This window comes from Dreissena polymorpha, unplaced genomic scaffold (genome assembly GCF_020536995.1).
Source record: "Dreissena polymorpha isolate Duluth1 unplaced genomic scaffold, UMN_Dpol_1.0 chrUn003, whole genome shotgun sequence".
In the NCBI taxonomy this organism is placed as follows: Eukaryota; Metazoa; Mollusca; class Bivalvia; order Myida; family Dreissenidae; genus Dreissena; species Dreissena polymorpha.
In genome coordinates this window covers 332,760-355,202 of record NW_026273317.1, presented here as the reverse complement: position 1 = coordinate 355,202, position 22,443 = coordinate 332,760, and the positions used below count along the sequence as shown (strand labels likewise).

Here is a 22,443-nt window from a genome sequence, read left to right as displayed (position 1 = left end):
TGCCCGTTTTAACTCTAACGCTAACACAATGCAAAACTAACAAAAGTGAAAGAAATATGTAGATAAATACGATATTAAAAACATTTCCAAAACATTTCCTGGGTCATGCTCTTCGAGGTTTGTGCAGAATTCACATACCGTTTCTTTGTTTTTTCACAAACAATTTTAAAGAGATGTAAAACCGTTGAGTGTATGCAATATTTTGCTCTAATTAGCATGTTTTATAGATTGTCTTGACATAACATTCAAACATGTTGCTTTAAGAAATGTAGCTTGCTGTTTTATGTAATGGATTACATCGTATTCATATTTATATTGCTGCCAAAATGTAAATTATCATGTTTTGTCAATAACATTAATTTTATGTTATGCCAAATGATGAAAAAGTACAAATTTATAGCCTTTTCCATTTGTATGTGTTATTTTGTGATATATTATATTGTCACTCGAGTTTAAGAAATTACACGGTTCTTTAATCAAACTTTCTCTCCTAAAAGTTTTGTTGGAGTTACATTATTCTTCAAATTAAAACACGACCATATTTGCACTTCAATTCATTACTTATAAATCGCATAATTTTTGTTACCGACAATAAATGCAATGAATAACACTTCTAATCGCATACAGATCACTAAATTTATTTATGAGGACAAGAATGGCGACAGCTGTAATATAAATATGGGTTATTTATATCGACATTGTCATAATTCTAACTAATCGTGGCTTAGCCCGCCCACCCTTGATAAAAAATCTTTGTAATGATCCCTGGAATAGCGATTGCAGTGTTACGCTATATGCGTTGTACTTATTTATATAATTGACATCACACATAATGTAATATTTCCGGTAGTGTATGCTGATAACAAACGCATGTGAACAATCAAACAAACAAAATTGCGATAAATACCACAACGAGGCTAAACTAGTAAGAATGATTGCGAAGAGTGGTATGTAATATATTGAATAATGTTAAAATCGTTTAACAATTGTACTTTATAATGAAATACATATGTAGATAACGCTTTAATTGACTTAATATGTACACTGGTTTGGCAATAAATAAATCTAGATTATGGAAGTGTTTTGCTATCTGACAAGTAATTGCGATCTAAAAACCGTCTTTGACACGACTGGTATTTGGAAAACTATTTACCAGTGGTTTAATATTGGGATGATTGGATACTCGTTTTCTGATATACGATAACACCTACGTTGACATCATTTGTATTCATCGTTTTGTGTTGTACTTCTCAAATACATGTACCATGTCGTTGCTATCTCAAACACAAAGTGTGTATAGGCTATACATTTTCAATATGATGTTTAATGCCTAATAAATGTTATGTTATGTAATGAATAAAAAAACTAAAAGTGATACGAACTATCTACTTCTAGTTTCTCTATTCAACATTCAACTTTCGATTTCAAATGTATAATTTACGCAAATAAGCTTGTTTCTAGCTTTTACAAAACGATCGATTGACATTCTGTATTTTCGAAAAATGTAAACTAGTTCTATTTTAAAACCCTACTTTCAGTTTCCGGTATTCAACTTTTGCTTTCGATTTCAGATACCAAAATAAGCTTTCTTTCTGCGTAACGCCTCAACGGAATGTTCATATATATATAGTGTGTATATTTATAGTGTGTATATCGTTATGTCACCTATTTTCGCGGTGTACTTTCGATTTCACATCGCGAAATTTATTACCGAATATACTGAAATATGAAAACTAAACAACTTGTTTCAAGTAATGTGATATACCAGTCGTTATACTGTAATCAATATAAACTAATAATTGTAAAAAAAACACGGTATATTAGAACTTTTCTTTTTTTGACAATATGGTTGACGGTTCCTTTAAAATTGAAAATGTACTAAATAGCTTACGATGTAAACAAGTACATACAACAGACGTTTAGTACAGCAAAGATCATTTCGCATATTTCTGCAATAGCTTTCTCGTGCGAAAGACGCGCGACCATGCAAAGTGTGTATGGAATGGTAAATATATATTTCGTTATTGTGTCCATCTTTACGCCTTTGATTAATCGTTCTGGCGTATTGAAGGGTAAGGGTAAAGGTCAATTGTAAAAAGCTTACTTGATTTATGTATTAATACACTTTCTATAAGCGTTTTTAAGATATGTGTTCATTTTTTTCAGGAACCATAATCTGTTCAATGGTCGCCTTATTGATGCCCATTTTGTAAGCATCGGAATACTCGGATCCGTTCTCGTGCTATGCTGACATTTGCAATGTGTGAGTAAAATGTAATTATGAATGTTGATTAATTTGCCATGAGATTGTTATAATTATGCCACCCCACCGCCTTTAAAAGACGGTTGGAGTCAAACTGCCTGTCTCTGTTCGTCTCTATTTTGTCCGCTGTTTATTAAGAATTGCCCACCACAAATACTCTTCCATATATTGATGGAATCGAATATAGCTCTGCTCATATGGAGATCGTCATTATACGATAAATCGAGTGTAATACCTGCCTCTCTATCTCAAAGATCAAGATCACGTTTAGAAACAGCTTGAATATTTATATAAAAGCTTCGCAATATATAAATGAAATTTGCACTTAATTTGCAATAATGCAAATCATCATAAACAATCATGTCGCGTGAAATAAACGTCTCCCATTTGTTGCGCCACTTTAAGATCTTATAACAGGGCACTGCAGAACAACTAATACTCTTGGCCATCTAGTGTTTTTTTGTTTAAGAATATTGCCTTTTTTATGTTCTTACTTATTTTTGTCGGAACATATATTGAATACCAAAGGGGGTATACATTTAAAACGAATATTGCAATCTCATTCAAGGGAGCTACACTGCATGAAACTATAACTATTGCTTCGGTATGTAGCATATCTTGAAATATCAATATTGGATTAAATAGGTTACTAGTTCATGTTGCGTGGATTAGCCGTGCAAAAGAAATATAAATATTGTTTTGATATATTTAGAGTAATTGTTTTAATGTTCCATTTTAATTTTGCTTAGAAAATATATTGAAAACTATGTTGGGTATGAACATCAAACACATGTAGGTATATCTAATTTAAGGAGTGTTTTCCGCAAGGGTATTATAGTATTGGCTTCCATATTTTGAGATGTATGTTTTTTTGTGTGAATGTATTGTATTTTTATTTCGAATAGATGCAAACTATGCGAGGCATTGGTTTGAAAGTTACAACTGAGGTTCACACGAACCAGAATGCTTGCATTTAAAATGTCACAGTAAAGCCTTTCTGAATAACAATGACAATGATGAATATTCGTCCATGGCATACATCGACTATATTTGTATCATGTAGAATGATACGCGCATTGTTAGGGAAAACCCCCTCTGAAATGCTGATTTTTGCAATCACGCCAGTGACATTTCTAGTTAATGTACCGCCCCCACCCCTACGTAACGACAATTCACATTATGGCAATATGGTTTATTATGTTACACTCCTTGCTATTTTTGATGTTATATTGGATTACAATTACATATTTGGATGTTTCTCTGACTGATACATATGTATATATGACACAATTTGAATTAAAATGTGAAGGCGTTGTTACAATGTATACATACGTAAACTTAACATACAGAAATTAAGTAACATCGACGAACAAATATTCCAGAAATATAGGTTATTGGGTATTACACTAAACACAAAAAATGCATACAAATTAAAGAAATGTACATGGAAATCAATCTGACCGTTCGTCTCTATCTGTCTTATATGTCCGTTCATATTTCTTTATTTCTGTATTTGTTAGTAACGCCGAGGCGCAGTTTTGTGACGTTGTCGCCAGGAAATGTCGTCAGTGTAGCAATGTCAGAGACGACTGTTTTACTCGACTTCAGACATTAAACTGCAAACAGTTCTGTTATGGTAATAGTATATCTCTAAACATGATGAATGGAGATTCAGAGGGGGGCGAAAAATAATATGACTATTTTTACGGGTCCGGCTGTTTTGTCCAGTCATACAGCCGTGCTTTCAGAGCAACACCGTGTAAAACTTTATATTAAACTATTAAGCATTATGGTAACGTCTTGGAAAAAAACATAGATTTTCGTTAACGGTTTCAGTCTCGATAAGTCAAGACACTGTTTTGAAATAAATACGACAATAAGATGTTAATCTATATTATATATAAAACCAAGCTAGTTATTAATTGTATGAACAGAAAAGTGTATGCAAATGTGTACTGAACGGATTGAATAATATTACTTATGTCTTCCCAGCAATTCAGGGCTCTTACTTTTCAATTTCAGATGTTAGATTTAACTCTGACAGAGAGAAGATTCGTGGTAATATTTTATATTATTTATTTAACATAGAATTATTATTGGTACCCAATTTGCCGTACAATTAATCTTTCATATCATTCAGATATTTTTACGTCTGTTCTCAATGAAAAAAATGTATAAAAGTATTTATTGTATTTAAACGGGATAACATATTAAAATAAACACTTTTAAATAAAACTAGCATGTATGTTACGGAGAAAGTTATGAAATGCAATATAAGCAATGTGTATCAAAATAAGTACACGTTTATGTTGAAAAAGAACATATCTTGATATCAGAAGTAAATTAACACCAGTATATTATTTATTGATTTCCTTTTCATTCATGAGTTATCAATCTCATATGTTTTCAATCATGTGTTTTCAATTTATATCCATTAATTTTGTACAAACAACGCATTGACATTCAGTTGCGGGATGTGATGTTCCAACGACGCCAAGAAACGGTCACTATAAAGTTTACACAACACGGGTAGCATACAATACCACGTTAGATGTCACCTGCGACATTGGCTATGCCCTTGTTCAAACTGAGGCTTTGAAATGCAGAAATTATTCAATGTGGAGTGGATCAAAACCTAAATGCGAAGGTAGAGCGGTAATCATTTCGTCAGTTGCAATGTAACTACGAGTAAATATTTTTGTAAAAGTTTGTTCTATGCTGAAATGATTTGTAAACTCAACCTTCTATATTTCACTTTGTGTTTTCTAGTAGACATTTAAATCTCATACTTTGATGCTTACATGCAATTCATTATATACAAAGACACATCTCTATTATCTTAATAAAATATTAAATTCGATACTAAGGCAATACGTACAACTTTTTGGAAATGTTAATATACTTAATTCATTCGACTAAACAACAGTACCAACAGTAAACGCATTCAACAAAAGCATTCATATTAACCCGCTCAGTTGCAGGATGCCCTATTCCGAATCCACCAGAACACGGAAGACATACGGTCAACCATAGTCATATACCTATAAATGACACGCTAGAGTTCATCTGTGATTTGGAATATACACCTGGTGACAGCATGCCATTAAAATGTGGCAATAATTTGCAATGGAGTGCACCACAACCTGTGTGCATTAGTAAAGGTTCGTATAATGATCTTAGTTATGAATTTCTTCAATAAATTCTTACTTGAAAACCGTACTGCATGCTTACTTTTGTATTGTATGAATATACAATAAAAAAGTTATTTTATATAGAACTTTAATAATGGCCAAATTAATGTGCAGAAAGAATCGTAATATTTTGAACTTTTAACAACCCGAATACATCGAGATACAGCCCTCGAGTTAATAGTTAAGGTTACCAAACAGTGTCTTTTGACCGAACAGCTAGTGTCTAAAACATACAATGTTTGTTTTTCAAAATGTTTCAGGTTCATTGAACGCCTTTTTAACACTGACCTACGTGATTGGTGTATTTTTAATAGTGTCTGTGGCTGTGAACATATTGTTGTTTATAAAGATCAAACGATCTAAAGGAATACCTGAAAACAATCACGGTGTAAACAAAAATGTTGAAGGAGACCTGTCCATAGAAAAAAGTAAGTCAGTGTAGTATACGATAATACATTTTGTTTTAGTACACGAATGAAAAGTCAACGTGCGGTATTCAGGTAGGGTACCCGTAAAAAACTACCGCTTTTTTCGATTACGGCTGATGTAGGCATTTATTGTAGAATGTATTAGAGTGTATACGGCTTCATTCGGCACTGTTCGGGTAATTTTATTGTCTTGTTCAATTGTCGTTCTTTATTGAACATTATACATTTTTTTAAAGAGTGTTTAAGTAAGAAAATTAATCCGAAAATGAAATATGTTAAGATAACCGAACATTATAATTAATAACATTTTAACTGCATAATGTCCTTTAGTAAATACCTGTATCACTTAATACTACTAATAAGCGTATGAATGTGTATTTACGCGAAAACGACTCGCATTATCATGTAAACATTGTTTATGGAGTTTTAATGATACTTCTTTGAGTAAACGATAATGTATTTTAACTATGGCATTGTATACCTTTAAACGTGTCGTTAATGTTGAGGAATGTACTTTTATATTAACAGTTACTAATCATGACATACCTAAGAAACGATTACAAGTGGTCTCTGTTTTACTTTCTTGCATTTATACTGCGCGAATATTCGATGTAAATTGTTCTAACAATATATGAGTAATATGTTACTAATTTTAGTTTTTAACAAATTAGGGAAACCAACCTTTGAGAAATGGGTACATTCAAATTAAACATTGAGCATTGTGATAAGCTTTTCTAACAAACCGGAATGAACGTCAATTTCTGCATGTAATAGATTTTTGGTATAGTTCTTGTTTATTAGCATTGTTTGTTTCAACCAAAATGAAACAATGTACACTTATGTGATATCGACATACAATTGTAATATTTGACCACCTAACCGCACTGTTTAAGTTTAATATAAATTCAACAAGGTAAATTTTGGAACACTTACGTCAAAACTTTGTAAGATAAATGAACTGCAAATATTTAAATACCTCTATGATAATTAAAACAGTTATTTGCAAAAATGTAGGGTCACGTTATTATTCCTTTTTATAAGTAATAGTATATAGCATATAAAATAAATATTTTAATTGCACTTGAGTATATGATTCCGAGCCTTGATTTTTGCTTACCATGTTTAATATTTATATTTTACGGGTGCGGCCTTTTTCTATCTGTGAGAAAAGCATATGTGTATATTTTCATTAGTAGCGGGGCTTATAATTTTATTGTTCTTGTGTTGTGTGATTGGAAGGTTTTTATTAAGTTTTATAACACCAAGGTCTAAATTTGCAATATTGAAATATTGTCATTACTTTAAATTACCAAGGGTTTTAATAGTTTATTACCCCCAAAAGCCGATAAAAGATTACTGACAATTTAATAACTTAATAATACTATAAACGTTCATTACATATATTTCAATCATTTAAACGTTCCAGTCATTGTAAATTAAAGAATAGTTTAGTTTTGTTATGGATAGTTTAACCGATTCTATTTTTTTTTTAAATTATACTCACGAATGTTCGTATTGCCCGGTAAAAGTTAAAAAGATAATAAATGCACAAAAGAATTTACATTGTCACTTAATAACATTGGCTTTAAAATGCACACGTATGGCTAACCATCAGTATCTTCATATTCAATATGATATCGGGTACACTGTAGCACATCTTGTTGTTTTTTTTTCAGACACGATAACAATATTAATCATACCAAGTGATCAACTGTCAAAGTCACACTGATCAATAGGATCAATGTGTATAACGGTGATAGGTAGATTACTTTAGACAGTATCCTTTGTTAATCGGTCGGAAACGATTCGATTATACGATTCAATTCGATTATGTGATACGTATGTATATTTTCGTTGCGCAGGTTCGACTCTTCATTTTGCGTTGTTACATGGAATGATTAACGGTCAATGATCATTTTGCTCTGTGCCTACAGAAAGTTTCTTACTTCATTCTGTTCCAACCGCTAATGAAATGTAAAATCCTTCGACAGAAGTACTCAGTCCACTAGAGAACGATAACACAGAACGTTAAATACCAGACCAGTCAAATGAACACATCGATAGCATCAACGACGTCTGAGAGTCCCTGATACCAGTCCATGCCTCGAGATCGCGATTAGAATCGGACTATCCTTACCAATCTCAAGAGAACACACAAGCTCGACCGGACAGTCCGATTGTGACTCAACCTGAGCTAGGAGACACTGGGGAAGATGTTAAGATTGCTTACAATCATGGGGCATTTCACCCTTTGGACATTGAGTTGAATAGGCGGTTGTTATGCGTTTGCTTACATTGACACAAAACGTGTAATTATCTAAAACAGCTGAAGAGGATCGTGATGTACCTTTAAAGTTTGAAACTGTGTTTAACATATGCATATACATCACGTTGATGCAGTTTAACGTATTTTCTCACAATGAACTACTAAACAATACAGATATAAACTGTTGACAAATGTTGCTTTCACGAGTTATTACTGTAATTGAGTTCCAAAAGAAATAGCAGCTTTTGTTTATTTAGGACATACTGACTGTGTGTTCACAATGTGATTTCTAAATAAAATAACAAGTGACTAATAAACTTGGAAATATAAGTTATAAGTTAAAATTTGTTTGATACGTTCAACAATGTTTTGTCTGTATTTAATAACAATACACAATTTAACATAAAACTTTCAAAAATGGAAATTTAACATACATTAAGTTTAAACTGCCAGATTAAGACAGATTTAGTATTCGTAAATTAAGTTATATCTTTTGTGGGTTTTATTTATTACAACAGATACGTTTAATATTATATGTACAACACATTTTTTTCGGTGAAAAACGTGCGCAATAGATAAACGATTAAATAAATATGTTATGCCTCAAGAACTTCATTAAATTTCATATTAATAAAATTCTTTCAAACCATCATTGCTCATTACAAAGTAAAATGCAACACCCAATGGCAATAGTAACGGAAATATTCATTAAATAATAACTTTTCACTCAGTTTTGAAGTCGCATAAGGCTCCGTCATGTACTACATGTACACGCCTTTATTTATAAATACGGAGTTTGATAAAAACAAAATTTGATAGCAAGTGAATAGATATCCATGCCATTATGAATTTTACTTTATTCTAATTTTACGTTATATTTACATTAAACGCATATATATGACTTATAATTTGTGCGCTCATTATCAATAGCAGTTATGCTATTTACATTGGTTCTACAAATATCTACATATTTAGTTTCACAATGTTGTAAGGTCATTATATTACCATAGCATAACATTTAAACACGACAGTGCTAACTCGTGGTGTCTGGTTTACATAAAAACATACAATTTATGCGAACTCATATAAATTTATTTATATTATATATAATCGCGACATTAAGAATCAAACACCCACACACTTCGTTGAGATTCGTATGGCTTACGATTTCTATAGAATTCTACAGTATAACAGTGGTAGCTATGGGAAAAGAGTTTGTCCTCTCGAACGATGTTAAGCACAAACTAACCCGAAATTCACCTGCAAACGAATAAAAATCATTAAGATTTCTGATATCATGCAACATAATCCATAAATATATTGAAAACAAAGCAACAACCTGCTAATCTCCAACACAGTTTAAGTCTAAGGCAATATTTTGTTAGTTTAGTAACCAATATCCAGTTGCTATATTGTATTTGCAATTAACAGAACAGCGATTGACATAAAAAATAAGAGGTGTCCTAAGCTGATCGTAAATTAGCGAAATGTGGCTAACGGCGATTGTACTATAAGTCATATGTTAAATAAATCGAATCATTAAACACAGTTTAACAGTATTGAAATACGTTAAATGCTCATTTTAAACCTAATTTAATAGAAATTACGATAGTCTATTGGTTAAATCATAACAACAATTTTAAACATCATAATGGTCAATATAGCACATCTTGTTAAAATCGAAGTTTGAATGAATGCATTCTAAGACAAAACTATATACTGGCAGTTCGTTAAAAACGGTATGTTGCGAAGGAGAACTTCAGATGGGTGTCAAGGACAAGTATCACGAACATCCGTAAGTCAAAATTCTGAATCGATTGTGATTGAATATTCTTAATATTTAAGATGAGATTACGTATCAGGCTCAACTTCATGTTCATAAATGTTTTGTCTTGTACGGCTAAAGTCGGAATAAATTCTGGGTTTCAGCAAGAACATATGAGTCTTCTAATTATTAAGATTGAGTTGCATCGTGGAAGGAGCAAAATTCGCAGTGCTCAGCTGAGTAAACAAATCATCTTCTGAGATAAGAAACAAACGAGTGTAATCTGAGATTAGAAACAAACGAGTGTAATAAAAGGCCCAATTTTAACATTAAACACATACGACGTTTTAAGTGTTTTACTCTAATTAATAAATAAACAATATCTGAATGAACATGAATACACCTGAATATGTATATTTTATTGATTTATAATTACTAGTTGATGATTTTATATTATCAAGTTTGTCTGAAAAGCATTGTGATTTGAAGCAACCGAGATAATTACTGCGAACGGTATTTTAGTTTTATTATGTCTATTGAACAACGAATACATACACATAATACACATTTTAAAAACTGCATACGTTAATATTATATTCACTATTTCAGTTTTAGAAAACAAGAAAGTGCAATACATAAATACTTAATAAATAATTGTTTAGATGTATGGTGTTCACGTTAGTTTGACTGCCCTTTGAAAATGTTAAAAAAAGGGATATCTAAAATATTTAACCAACATGTCTGGGTATTGTTATTATAATTAACTCAAGAATCCTGCTAAAATAGGACCGACTCATCTGGAAACCAAAACTGTAATAAGCACGTCTATATTTAGAAATAAAACACAGGCAAGTGCAATTAATCAATTAAACCTGCTTATAATATTTAAAAATGGTTGCGATTATAATTCTGAACATGCTTAACATGTTAACTTACCTTAAATATAACCATTATAACAAATTACGCATACAATCGGAATCCCACTTGAGTAACCGAGATAAACTGAGTAGGCCTATTAGTTTACAATATGATAAATATAGAGAGGTAGTCCATCTAAAGTTAGGACCGAAACAACTGGACACCGAAAAAGTATGACAAATGTCTATTTTTAACTTTTTGATGAATACACGTGCTAACTAGATGAACCAAAAATATTGGTTCATGATTTGGCAATGATAGCCCAGATAAACTAGTTTCAACTTCTTTACAAAAAAAAGGAATCAAAATCTTTGCCTACAACCGATAAATGGCTGTCAACTCATAAATTGTCATGCTCTGCAAATACAAACTGATAAGTTTGGATTAACTTTTAACAGCGTGGGTAAACCTGAGTCAGAAATACTGTAACCTCGACATTAAAATGTTTGATTATAGCTTCCGGAAGGGCTTAATATATACATTTTAAGAATACTTTGATGTTTTGATAAGAATATTTGTTTTTTCATCGCACCAAATTCTCCTCTAAATGATTCTGAATGTTTTGAAGATCTATGCAATGTTACTGACAAAATCACAATCAAATATGATTATTTTGCAATTATAGGTGATATGAAGTATACTGTTATAAAGCCTGATAAATGTGTCCATTTAATGCAGTTCTGTGATATTTTTGATGTAACTAACATGATTAAAAACCCTACATGTTTTCCAAAAAGCTCAGACCCAAGCCTTATTGTTGTTGTTTTAATGAACCAGGAATATGCCTGCTGTAATATTTTAAACTTCAACTGTGGTTTGAGTGATATGCACAATATGACTTAAACATGATGTACCAAACTTTTCCAATAAATGGATAAATTACAGAAAGTTAAAAAAATTGGACTATGCATGTTTGCTTACAAATCTCAATACATATGATTTCAACCATATTTTGGATGATTCAATAAGGCATCTGTATTTTTTCAACAAATTATTTTGAACTGTTTTGATAAACATGCACCAATTAAAACTAAAAAACAAGTAAATAAACCTGTTCCTTTTATGAACTCTAATTTAAGAACAGCTATTTACCATACAAAGATTCTATTTAATAAGCTTAAAAAATATCCAACTGACAGAAATTGGGACATATACAGACAGGCAAGAAATTATGTGACTAAGTTAAGGAGGAAATCAGTTAAAACCTATTTTGTGGAAAGATGTAATGGTGGTTGTAAAAATAAAGATTTTTGGAGCACAATTGAACCTTTTATAACAAATAAGGGTACCATGTTAAAGAAAAATACCATTATTGAAGAAAATAATGTTTTAGTAAGAGATCAAAAGGAAATTGCTGAAATTTTAATGACTATTATGTTAATGTTGCTAGCTCAATAGGAGATAATTCTATTACTATTGATAGCAATCTTTCAAGTATTAAAAGAATCGACAATATAATAAAAAAGTGTAATTCAACATTAACCTTTACAAATATTGATGAATCTTTTGTTACGAAAAAATTAGGAAAATGAATAGTAAAAATGCTACAGGTTATGATGGACTTTCAGTAAAAATGTTAAAACTAACAGAACCAGTAATGTCATTATACTGGCAGTTGAGATGTTAGACGAAATGGAATTACGAAATATCTTATAATTCATCATAGTGAATTATTATAAGTATTATATATTTAGAACACTTTAATATACACCATACTAGCTTTTGATGGTTATGGTGCTTTTTAAATAGTTTACTATCTGAAAAAGATTGGAATGGTAATTGTAGTTGAATACAGGTATAATAAATAATTGCAAATAATGTATTTTAGGTAGATGCACCAAAATAAAAAGTGTTATTAAGACACTATCGACTCTGTTTCCTGTGTAGAACCGATACTTGGTGGCTTCAGAGAAGATCCCGAGAACCCTCCCTCAGTGCCAATAGGGATAAAAAAAGGACCTTCTAACAGCTAGACGGACAACACATCCAATATGCCAGCATTACCTTTTTAATCAATACATTCAAACATTGAAGGTTATATTATATTTACTTAGTTATTTATTTACTACTACCATATGTGTTACTCATTTTTGCTACTGTACCACGCATACAACACTGCGAATCCAACTGCCTGTTTACTTTTCCACACAAAAGGTCTTGAAATATTAAAATTAAAATCATATTGCTGTGGCAAATTATAGCCTTTAAATTGTAATATAAACTACTCATGTATTTGACTATATAATAAAACAACTCTGAGTCATAGGATCTAGGCGAAATTCTAAAACGTCACCATATCATTCAGACTTAAGTCACATAAACAATGGATTGTATTGCCATATTTGCATATTTTTTACATTTTATGTTATGATGCTCTGATCTAGTTTCACAATTCATAAACCAATCATTTTAACTTTGCAACAGAGATTAATAGCTATAAAATATCAACCACACATTTAATACATTGAATAAGATACTAGATCCAACTAACATTAAAGAACAATTCAGTTTGGGAATTAATTAAAATAAGGGAAAAATATAAGATTACACTTCAGTTTTAAGTTCACTGGCAAATTCGCATATTACCTAAGGCCATATACACTTTGGTTATAATTACCGCCAAGTCACATATACAAATATTTCTGTGTTTCAAAGTTCAAATGAATATTTAGGTGGAATTAAAAAGAGGCTAGGTGTGGCAAATATGGAACTCGCTTATCATCGCATTGTTGGTGCCATCGTTCACATTGTTTTTTTTCGATGAAAATCATTTTACCGATTACACATTTTGTATTTGCTCGTTACTAAACAGTTGCACACTCATATGCATCAATTAGTGTTTTAGAACCACCTTTGTAGTTTCCGTATGAAGGCTGTAATTGAAAGTGTCGACAATACATTACATTCCTTAATTTTGCTATAATCTACTATAGCATATTAGCATACTATTATACCTAATTATATAGCTATTATACCACTGAACAATCATAGAATTTAGAAGAAACTTCAAACATTAAAAAGAGACGTATTGTATATATAGTGTACTTACAACACGGTGGTTCTATCTATATGTATCATATCTCCTTTTAACGCGAGACAATTCAACTGTGTTTTAAAAATGATTATCTCCTATTTTGGCTTTAATGCGTTATCATCCATGTTTTTTTAACAAAAAACGAGCTTAACAGAGACCATTAGAATTAAACTCTTGCAGGTGGCAAAGAACAACTCGGCTGAATGGATATACGTTTTATCTCAGTCCTGAACCAAATATTTAACACTTTTCTCTAAGTATATAACATTCCAAAAGAAAATAACGATGGCTTCCGCCTTCAATTATTATTCAAAGACCATTAATTAAGTCTGGAAGGTTGGCCTCTGGCACAAAATAGATGTGACAAATTAATGGGAACCGTTTTCAGGAACTGTTACATTTGTACAGGAATATGAAATCATGCATATCCATAAATAGAATACGCTGCCACTACTGTTAGTCAGAAAAGGATGTTAGACATGGTCAGACTTTTTCCCAAGCCTGATTTTTTTTCTAAATGACCTTCATTCACCAGTGAAACTGTTGAGATTAAATTATGCTATAACTTGTGGAAAAGTCTTAAGACGTTTCATAACTATTGTAACAAGTGTAACGTATACGGGGGTATGATCACACTGTTAAGATATGCAAATAATTTTCCTTCAGCCTACCTCGCTTATGATTAGATTTCTAAACAATTGATTGGGGCATATAAACATGAATTAATTTACCTCAATCGAAACTTACAACAATAACTCAGACACCTGAAAAACGCCTGTCTGGGAAATTATTAAATACAGTGACCATGCTTTCACTACGCCGGCTAGAATGCCTATGCCTTAAAACAGTTCACCCATATATCATGCACACAGTGGACAATACAAGTTTATCTGGGCGTTTCAAAACTGGAGTCACCATGCATTCCAAACCTCGAGCATTTAACCTATTCCTGTAATAGCCCCGTCACACAGAAGCTTCTAGATCTACACCAGGAAAACCCGCCATGCACTCCAACCTTGAGCATGGAACCTTTTCCTGCAATAGAATCGTCACGCAGAAGCTACTAGATATACACCAGGAAAACCCGCCATGCACTCCAAATCTCGATCATGGAACCTATTCCTGCAATAGCACCGTCACGCAGAAGCTACTAGATCTACACAAGGAAAACCCGGGCACCGGTCTGCTTATGCTCTGTTCTTGTAACAGGGTTTATATATATGGAAGTTTTGATTCAGTTCATCCCTAACATTGCTAGGTGACTACTGTGAAGCCAAAACTACCTAATATACTTAATTGTGTATTAACAATCAAATGCCCTTTTCCTCTCGACACGCTCCTTACGGTGACAGGATCCAAACTAAACTCGACACTTCAAGACACCGTTTATATACGCTAGAAAGTCACCTACCCTACAACAACATTGACTAATCCGGGTTAAACTATCATCTTAAAAAACGTAGAATAACGGGGTTGTCAGCCTCTCATTTACATGTAGAATTTTATCAATACATATAATTATATTATTATTTAAGGGTAACTTATATATTTTCGATATTGGTAACAATATCAGACAAAAATTACGTCAAATACAGACACGAAATATCTTACATGTTGACAATATAGATGGCTGAATATATGTTTCTGGTGTTCTGGAAGTTCTTTATGTGAACAACACAAAGGTTACATTCGACTAATTTTATTGCAATAACGACACAACGTCACATTACCCCCTCCGCTAGGTGTTTGCGTCCCGCATGGAAAGAAAATATTAAAACAACGGAAATTGAAACAATACATATAATGTGTTACTTTACACAGTCCCTATTAATATAATGAAATGCAAAGAAAAAAATTCAAACAGTTCTGTCAACTATGCCAAAGTTCTAACTTTATGGATGATGACAGTCGCTTTTAGAGTTGAATCTGAATCTTTAATGTTCAGAGACACGGTGAGTAAGTATCTGGAAACTTATCGTTTGGACTGACATCCTCATCATCACTAAGTGAACTACTTAGACCATCATGTTTTAACTCTACACCATGGAACACTCACTTTCTCCTGTTAACAGTTGATTCCTACACTTTCGAAACCTATCACAGTATATGACTTGTTCCGAACAAGTTCTACCACAATCTACCTGATACAGAACATCTGACAACTTAGCCAATATAGAATAGGGACCGCGCGAACATGACGTTAGCTTCGAGGATGTCCCAATCTGTTTGACTGGAAAGTGCACAAAAACTTTATCACCCATCGTATAGTGTTCGTATGCTGTCCGTTAATCCAGTATCGCTGTTTGACGTCGTATCGCGTTGGTAGTGTTTTACGTACTAATGTGTGCGCATTCTCTATACGTTCCTGTATCTCCGAGACATATTCATGCGCAAGTATATGTCTTTCGCCTGATGGTAACTTGTAAATTAGATCCAATGGAGTAGATACCTTTTGTTCGAGCATTATCATATTTGGGCTCACGTCTGTACTTATATGTTCTGAGCTTCTGTACGACATTTATACATACGGTATTTGTTTATCCCAATTTCTGTGGGTTTCATCAACATATGCGCTGAGCATTGTAACCAAGATTCTATTAATTCTCTCTACCATCCTTTTAGATTGTGGATGATACGGTGTCGTCCTAGTTTTATTCATACAAAGGAGGTCACACATTTCCTGAAATAGTCGACTTTAGAACTGACTTCCTTGGTCGAAATGTATTTGCTTTGGAACTCCAAATCTTGCTATTACATTTTCCAATAGCAACCTTTCGAGCCTTAATATTCCTCACAGGAAAGCATTCTGTCCACTTCGTGAAGTAGTCCGCGATAACGAGTATGTAACGGTTCCCTTGTTCAGTCTCTTGAAGGTCTCCTAAAATGTCGATTTCGATCATCTCCATCGGATATCCACTACGGACCAGTTGCATAGGTGCCTGTTTTGTCGTTCTCGGTCCTTTCTTTTATTAAACAGGTTTCACACCCACGTATGTATGTTCTAACGTCACGATGTAGACCAGGCCAGTAATATTTCTGTCTTATTTTTCCCACTGTTTTTCTCAATCCTAAATGGCCGGATGATTTAATATCGTGGGCATGTGTAAGTATTTTTCTACGTTCTTAAGATGGGACAACTACTTGACACAGTGTATGTTTCAACGCAGTGTCATCCCACTTTCGTACCAATATCCCATCGATGACCATCATTAGTTCTTACTGGTTTCATAACGATTTTACATAATGGCTCTCAGAAGCTATGTCCTTGAATGATGGTTTCCGTCCGGATATAACCCAACTCATTACAGTTCGAAGGTCATGGTCAGTTTCTTGTAGTGTTTGTAAATCATCACTTTCCACAAACGATGAAATATTCAAAATCGTTTGTATGACCTGTGTATCTTTATTTTCTCTATCGTCTATCTGTCCACATTGCATGCATTGATACGACTTAAGGCATCTGCATTTCCGTGTAATTGACCCTTTTTGTGTTCAAATGTCATCGGGTATGATGATAAAACCTCTATCCATCTGGCAACCTGTCATTCTGGTTTTTTTTTAATTCATGAGCCAGCGTAATGATCCATGATCTGTTCATACTAAAAATTGTCTTACATATAAATACTGTCTGAAATACTAGACAAAGAAGACAAGTGCAAGCAGCTCCTTTCGGGTCAAACAATATTTCTTTTGTGGAAATGACAATGTGTTGCTCGCAAAGGCGATTAACTTCTCCTGGTCGTCTATCTTCTGTGACAATACGGCACCTATCGCAACGTCACAAGCATCTGTATCCAGTATGTTGTGACAATACGGCACCTATCGCAACGTCACAAGCATCTGTATCCAGTATGTATGGACACGAAAAGTCTGGTAGAGTTAACATTGGCGCCGTAACCAGCTTTTGCTTAAGCGTAAAGAAGGCGTCTGCGCATTCTTGATTCCACTCGAACTTCTTGCCTGTCTCGGTCAGCCTATTTAACGGTTTTGCTGTAGTTGAATAATTCACTATAGAGCGACGATAGTTGCTGCAAAGAACAAATAATTATCGCACATCAGTAATGGATTCCTTTACACATTCTATCTTAATGGGGTCTGTATGCACTCCTTCCTTGCTGATAACATGCCCCAGAAACTCAACTTCGGTCTTGAAGAGCTGGCATGTCTTGGATTTTAATTTGAGACAGGCCGACCGGAACCGCGAGAAAATAGTGCCCAAGTTCAAAATCATGTCCTTGAAATCTTTTCCTAGCACAAAAATGTCGTCTAAATAGATTAAGCATATACACCAATGCAATCCTTTCAATACTGCTTCCATTTAACGCTCGAATGTGGCAGGTGCATTGCACAAACCAAATGACATGGTATTGAATTCAAACAGTCCTTTAAGAGTGGTAAATGCTGTCTTATGCTCATCGCCCTCGTCAATTTCAATCAGACAATACCCAGAGCTTAAAACAAGGCAGGAAAATAATGCCGCACCTGAGAATGTGCCTCACCGTTAGCACCATCCTGTAACATCCAATACTTCCAGTATAATTAAGCGGTATGGTTTGACCTTGCACAGTAATTTTGTAATGACATCGATCGATACGTCGTGATTTTTCAAGACGTCCATTCCAATATTTACATCTACATCGAGCTCGGCTATTACCACTGGCATCTGTGATTTTATATCATCAAACACAAGCGTGAAAATCGTACGTCCTGAAACTTTAAGATCATCCCCCGATGCAGACACTAGTGGTGTCCCAAATGCATCGATGGTGTGGTTCGATTTTATTTCATTCCACAACCTGGAGGAGATAAGTGTCAATGATGCCCCAGTATCAATCAACACTCGAAAGGTATCTGATTGATTTCCGCAGATGTGCACAGTCCAGTGGCTTGTTTTCCTGTCTGATTTACGACATGATTATTGGGTTCAGACTTTTTACCAGCATTGTTTGTTCCCTGACGTCTTATTTAGGGCATTGTCGTCTCAGATGTTCTTCTGATCCACACTCATAACACTTTCCCTTCTAATACCTGCATTTAGATGCATGTCGTTGGTCAGTTGCCATTTGTATAGATGTCTTACCTGGTAGTCCCTTTTGTTCATTGCCTTGTCTTGTTGCATAATTTGGCCTATTACACGAACGTAGTTCCTGTACGGCATCGGTTAGCTTGCATATCATTTCTCTTAAACCTTGCAATTCATCGTCATTTGCAGAAGTTGATCTTACTTGTTCTTGATACTTTTTCTCTGACCTGTAGAATGCTTCTAGCTCAAACGCATGGCGGACGGCATCATTCAGGTCTAAAGGCCTTGCCTGTTTTACTTTCAGTCTAATGTCATTATTAACCAGTGTATTGTGGCGTTCATCGGGATGGGTTTATTGGGTTTTTTTGTGAGTTATATTCGTACAACAAGACTGATGGCAGTTTAAATATATATTTATTTTAAAGGTTTATAATGTTATTTCAAATATAGACGAGTTTGGGTGGACACTATGTCGAAAATACGTTTTTTAGTTATTTATAGTTACCCATGATGTTTTTACTCACTTTACTGCCCAGTCGAGTGGAGCTACCAAGATGGCAGCTGTGCTTGAAATTTTGAATTCTACCGCCCTTATATACTTTCTCAAAAGTGCCCACGTGACCTTAACTGACTAATGACCATATTACAGCCTGCCAGCATCATCCTAATCAGCCAATAGGATTCTGACAGCTCGTAAAATCAACCAATCACAATCGGTCAGCCTGAGCAGTCAGAATCCACCATGATGCTGGCCAATTCGGCGTCCTAGCGGCCATGACAGGTCAAATTTATTCATAACATTTACCACGGAGCGTATATTGACAGGAGTTTAAACGAGTATTTGATCCTTACTGTAGTCAATTCAAATTTATGCAAAAACTAATCATCCGATTTTATTGGTTTAAACGTTATCTTGTTGTTTGTTAATTTCTCTTTCAAAAAATGTAACGTTTAGTACATTTCCGTTGTTATTAATGGATGTATAGCGAGTTAAACACGAGAACTACACATTTTATGTTTTACCCACGCGCGTTTAACCTTGTCGATACTTTGTTACTTAACCAGTAGCTATCGATTAGCGTACATCGAAGCGCCGCGGTTATACATTTTGATGTACCCACTAACGCCTTTTTTCTTATTTTACTTTTATTTCTCGGGCGATTTTGACAAATTATATATCATTAGAAAGCCAACATTTCGTAACTTTCAGATATATAAATATATATGAAGTTTGACTTCTAATTTGGGCAGCCCGGCGATTTATAACTTTAACTTTTGCAAATATCATACCGTTTTAGAATCTATATTTACGGTACACATGGTCGTACTTTATACAGATTTGTAACGTTTATATTAGGAGTTCAGTTTTTAAAACCACATCTTGCTTGGGAGAATAGAATTCTGTATACGATAGAAAAAATAATGGTTTTAAAAATGAAAGTAAATAAGGAATGACTTTGTAGGAAAGTAGCTCGCGGTCATAACGCTCCGAACTGATGCTACGGTCTTGGCGATTATGCGTTTGTTTAGATACCGACCATTAAATTTCCGTTGCCAGGATTATTATATTTTTTATCGAATATATTGTTCACGAAACATCAATAAATCTTACTATTAATGAAGCTTAATAAATTAGCGATTTCAGCTCTTGTTTATAACACTGAAAGGGGGATAATTTTATATGAGACCTCGTATATAGCGGACCCTCTTGATAGTTTCGGCTTCGGACACTTCAAATAAAATGGGTATGAAAAACATTCGTTTGTTGTTTATTCTCAAAGAGGACATTAAGTATAATGATATGAAAGGTGATGTACCTTAAATTATCAATTAATTAAACTTGTTTAGAGATTCTTGAAAATCACGGTCGGTGTCAAAACATTCATCGTTTGTTGTTTATTTTCAAAAAGGTTATTATGTATAATTATATGAAAGGTTATTTACCTTAAATTATCAATTAATTAAAATTATTAAAAGATTCGTTAAAGTCCAGGCCGAAACAAATCAAGAGGGTCCGCTATATACGCTGTCTCGTAATAGAATTAACACCCTGTATGTGTTATAAACAAGGGCTGATATTGTTAATTTATTACGCTTCATTAATAATTAGCTTTATTGATATGTTTGTGAACAAAATATTTCAATATATTCCATAAAAAATATAATAATCATGACACAGTAAAATTAAATGGCCGGTATCTAAACAAAAGGATAATCGCCAAGACCGTAGCATCAGTTCTCTGCGTTAGGACCGCGCGATACTTTCGTACAAAGTCATTCCTTACTTTATTTCATTTTTAAAACCATTATTTTTTCTATCTTATACAGAATTCTATTCTCCTAAGCAAGATGTAATTTTTAAAACTGAACTCCAAATATAGACGCTACAAATTGGTATAAAGTACTAACATGTCAACCATAAATCTAGACTCTAAAACGGTGTGATATTTGCAAAAGTTAAAGTTATAACTCGCCGGACTGCCCAAATCAGAAGGAAAACATAATATATATTTATATATCTGAAAACTACGTAACGTAGGCTTTCTAATGATATATGATTTGTCAGAATCGGTCGAGAAATGAAAGTATAATTAAAAAAAGACGTGAGTGGGTACATCAAAATGTATAACCTCGGCGCTTCGATGAACGCTAATCGATAGCTACTGGTTACGTAACAAAGTATCGACAAGCTATTTGCCGATACGGTCCCGTTTCATATGCGTCTCATCTAGAGTCCGTACATTTGCATATGAATGCATAAATATGGCCTGTCTATAAACAACAGGAACAAATGGAAACAGTTAATGTCATACTTGGTGTTCTATTCATAAGTTTATAATTCATTATACTGGAAAAGTAATGGAAAAGAAATGTATTATAATGTTAAAGTGATGTAAACAATGGCCAGCCTTACGTGAAAAAAGAGGTAAGTGCAATTATTATTATTATTATTATTATCATCATCATCATCATTATTATCATCTTCGTCATCATTAATATTAGTATAATAATTAGTAGTATCACTCTGGAAACTGCATTCCACGTAAGTATAAACATAAAACAAATAGGCGTGTAATGGCCAGACTGGATCATTACGCTCGCCCCACCTTTCAAAAATAAAATTCTTCTGACTTTTTGCTATTATAGGTTAGCTCAAATGCAAAAATTGCTGACATTTATCATATATATACTGCAAATATACTGCAACAAACGTATTTAAGCATTAACATTAATTAACAAAACGACCAAACACATTAGAAACAATTGGTAAAAAAAGAAAAATTATTATCCAGTGCATAACTTCCACACAATACTATTACACCGTACTTATTGACACACGGTAAATAAGTTTCATTTAGATACTTCAATCTGAAAAAGGCTCCACTTTGCATCAAATGGTTGCACACTACACAACAATTCTCTTATCTACCTTCACAATTAATTACTAACCCAGTAACGTAATTACGGTAAATCCATAGTTAAACTTGCAGTGCACGGACAATCAAACCCTCTATTATAACTGGAACAGTAATATCAATATATATATATATATAT

General features: G+C 33.3%; 1 protein-coding gene across 1 annotated transcript; it reads left to right on the top strand.

Annotated features, from left to right (window-relative positions):
* The first annotated feature begins 2,237 nt into the window (after positions 1–2,237).
* LOC127863231 (uncharacterized) lies at positions 2,238–8,478 on the top strand. The gene is made up of 7 exons (XM_052402613.1): positions 2,238–2,263; positions 3,784–3,899; positions 4,286–4,321; positions 4,731–4,910; positions 5,239–5,424; positions 5,715–5,882; positions 7,559–8,478. The coding sequence occupies exons 4-7, from the start codon at positions 4,880–4,882 to the stop codon at positions 7,609–7,611; spliced, it is 438 nt and encodes a 145-aa protein (XP_052258573.1). The 5' UTR covers positions 2,238–2,263; positions 3,784–3,899; positions 4,286–4,321; positions 4,731–4,879; the 3' UTR covers positions 7,612–8,478.
* Positions 8,479–22,443: the final 13,965 nt, after the last annotated feature.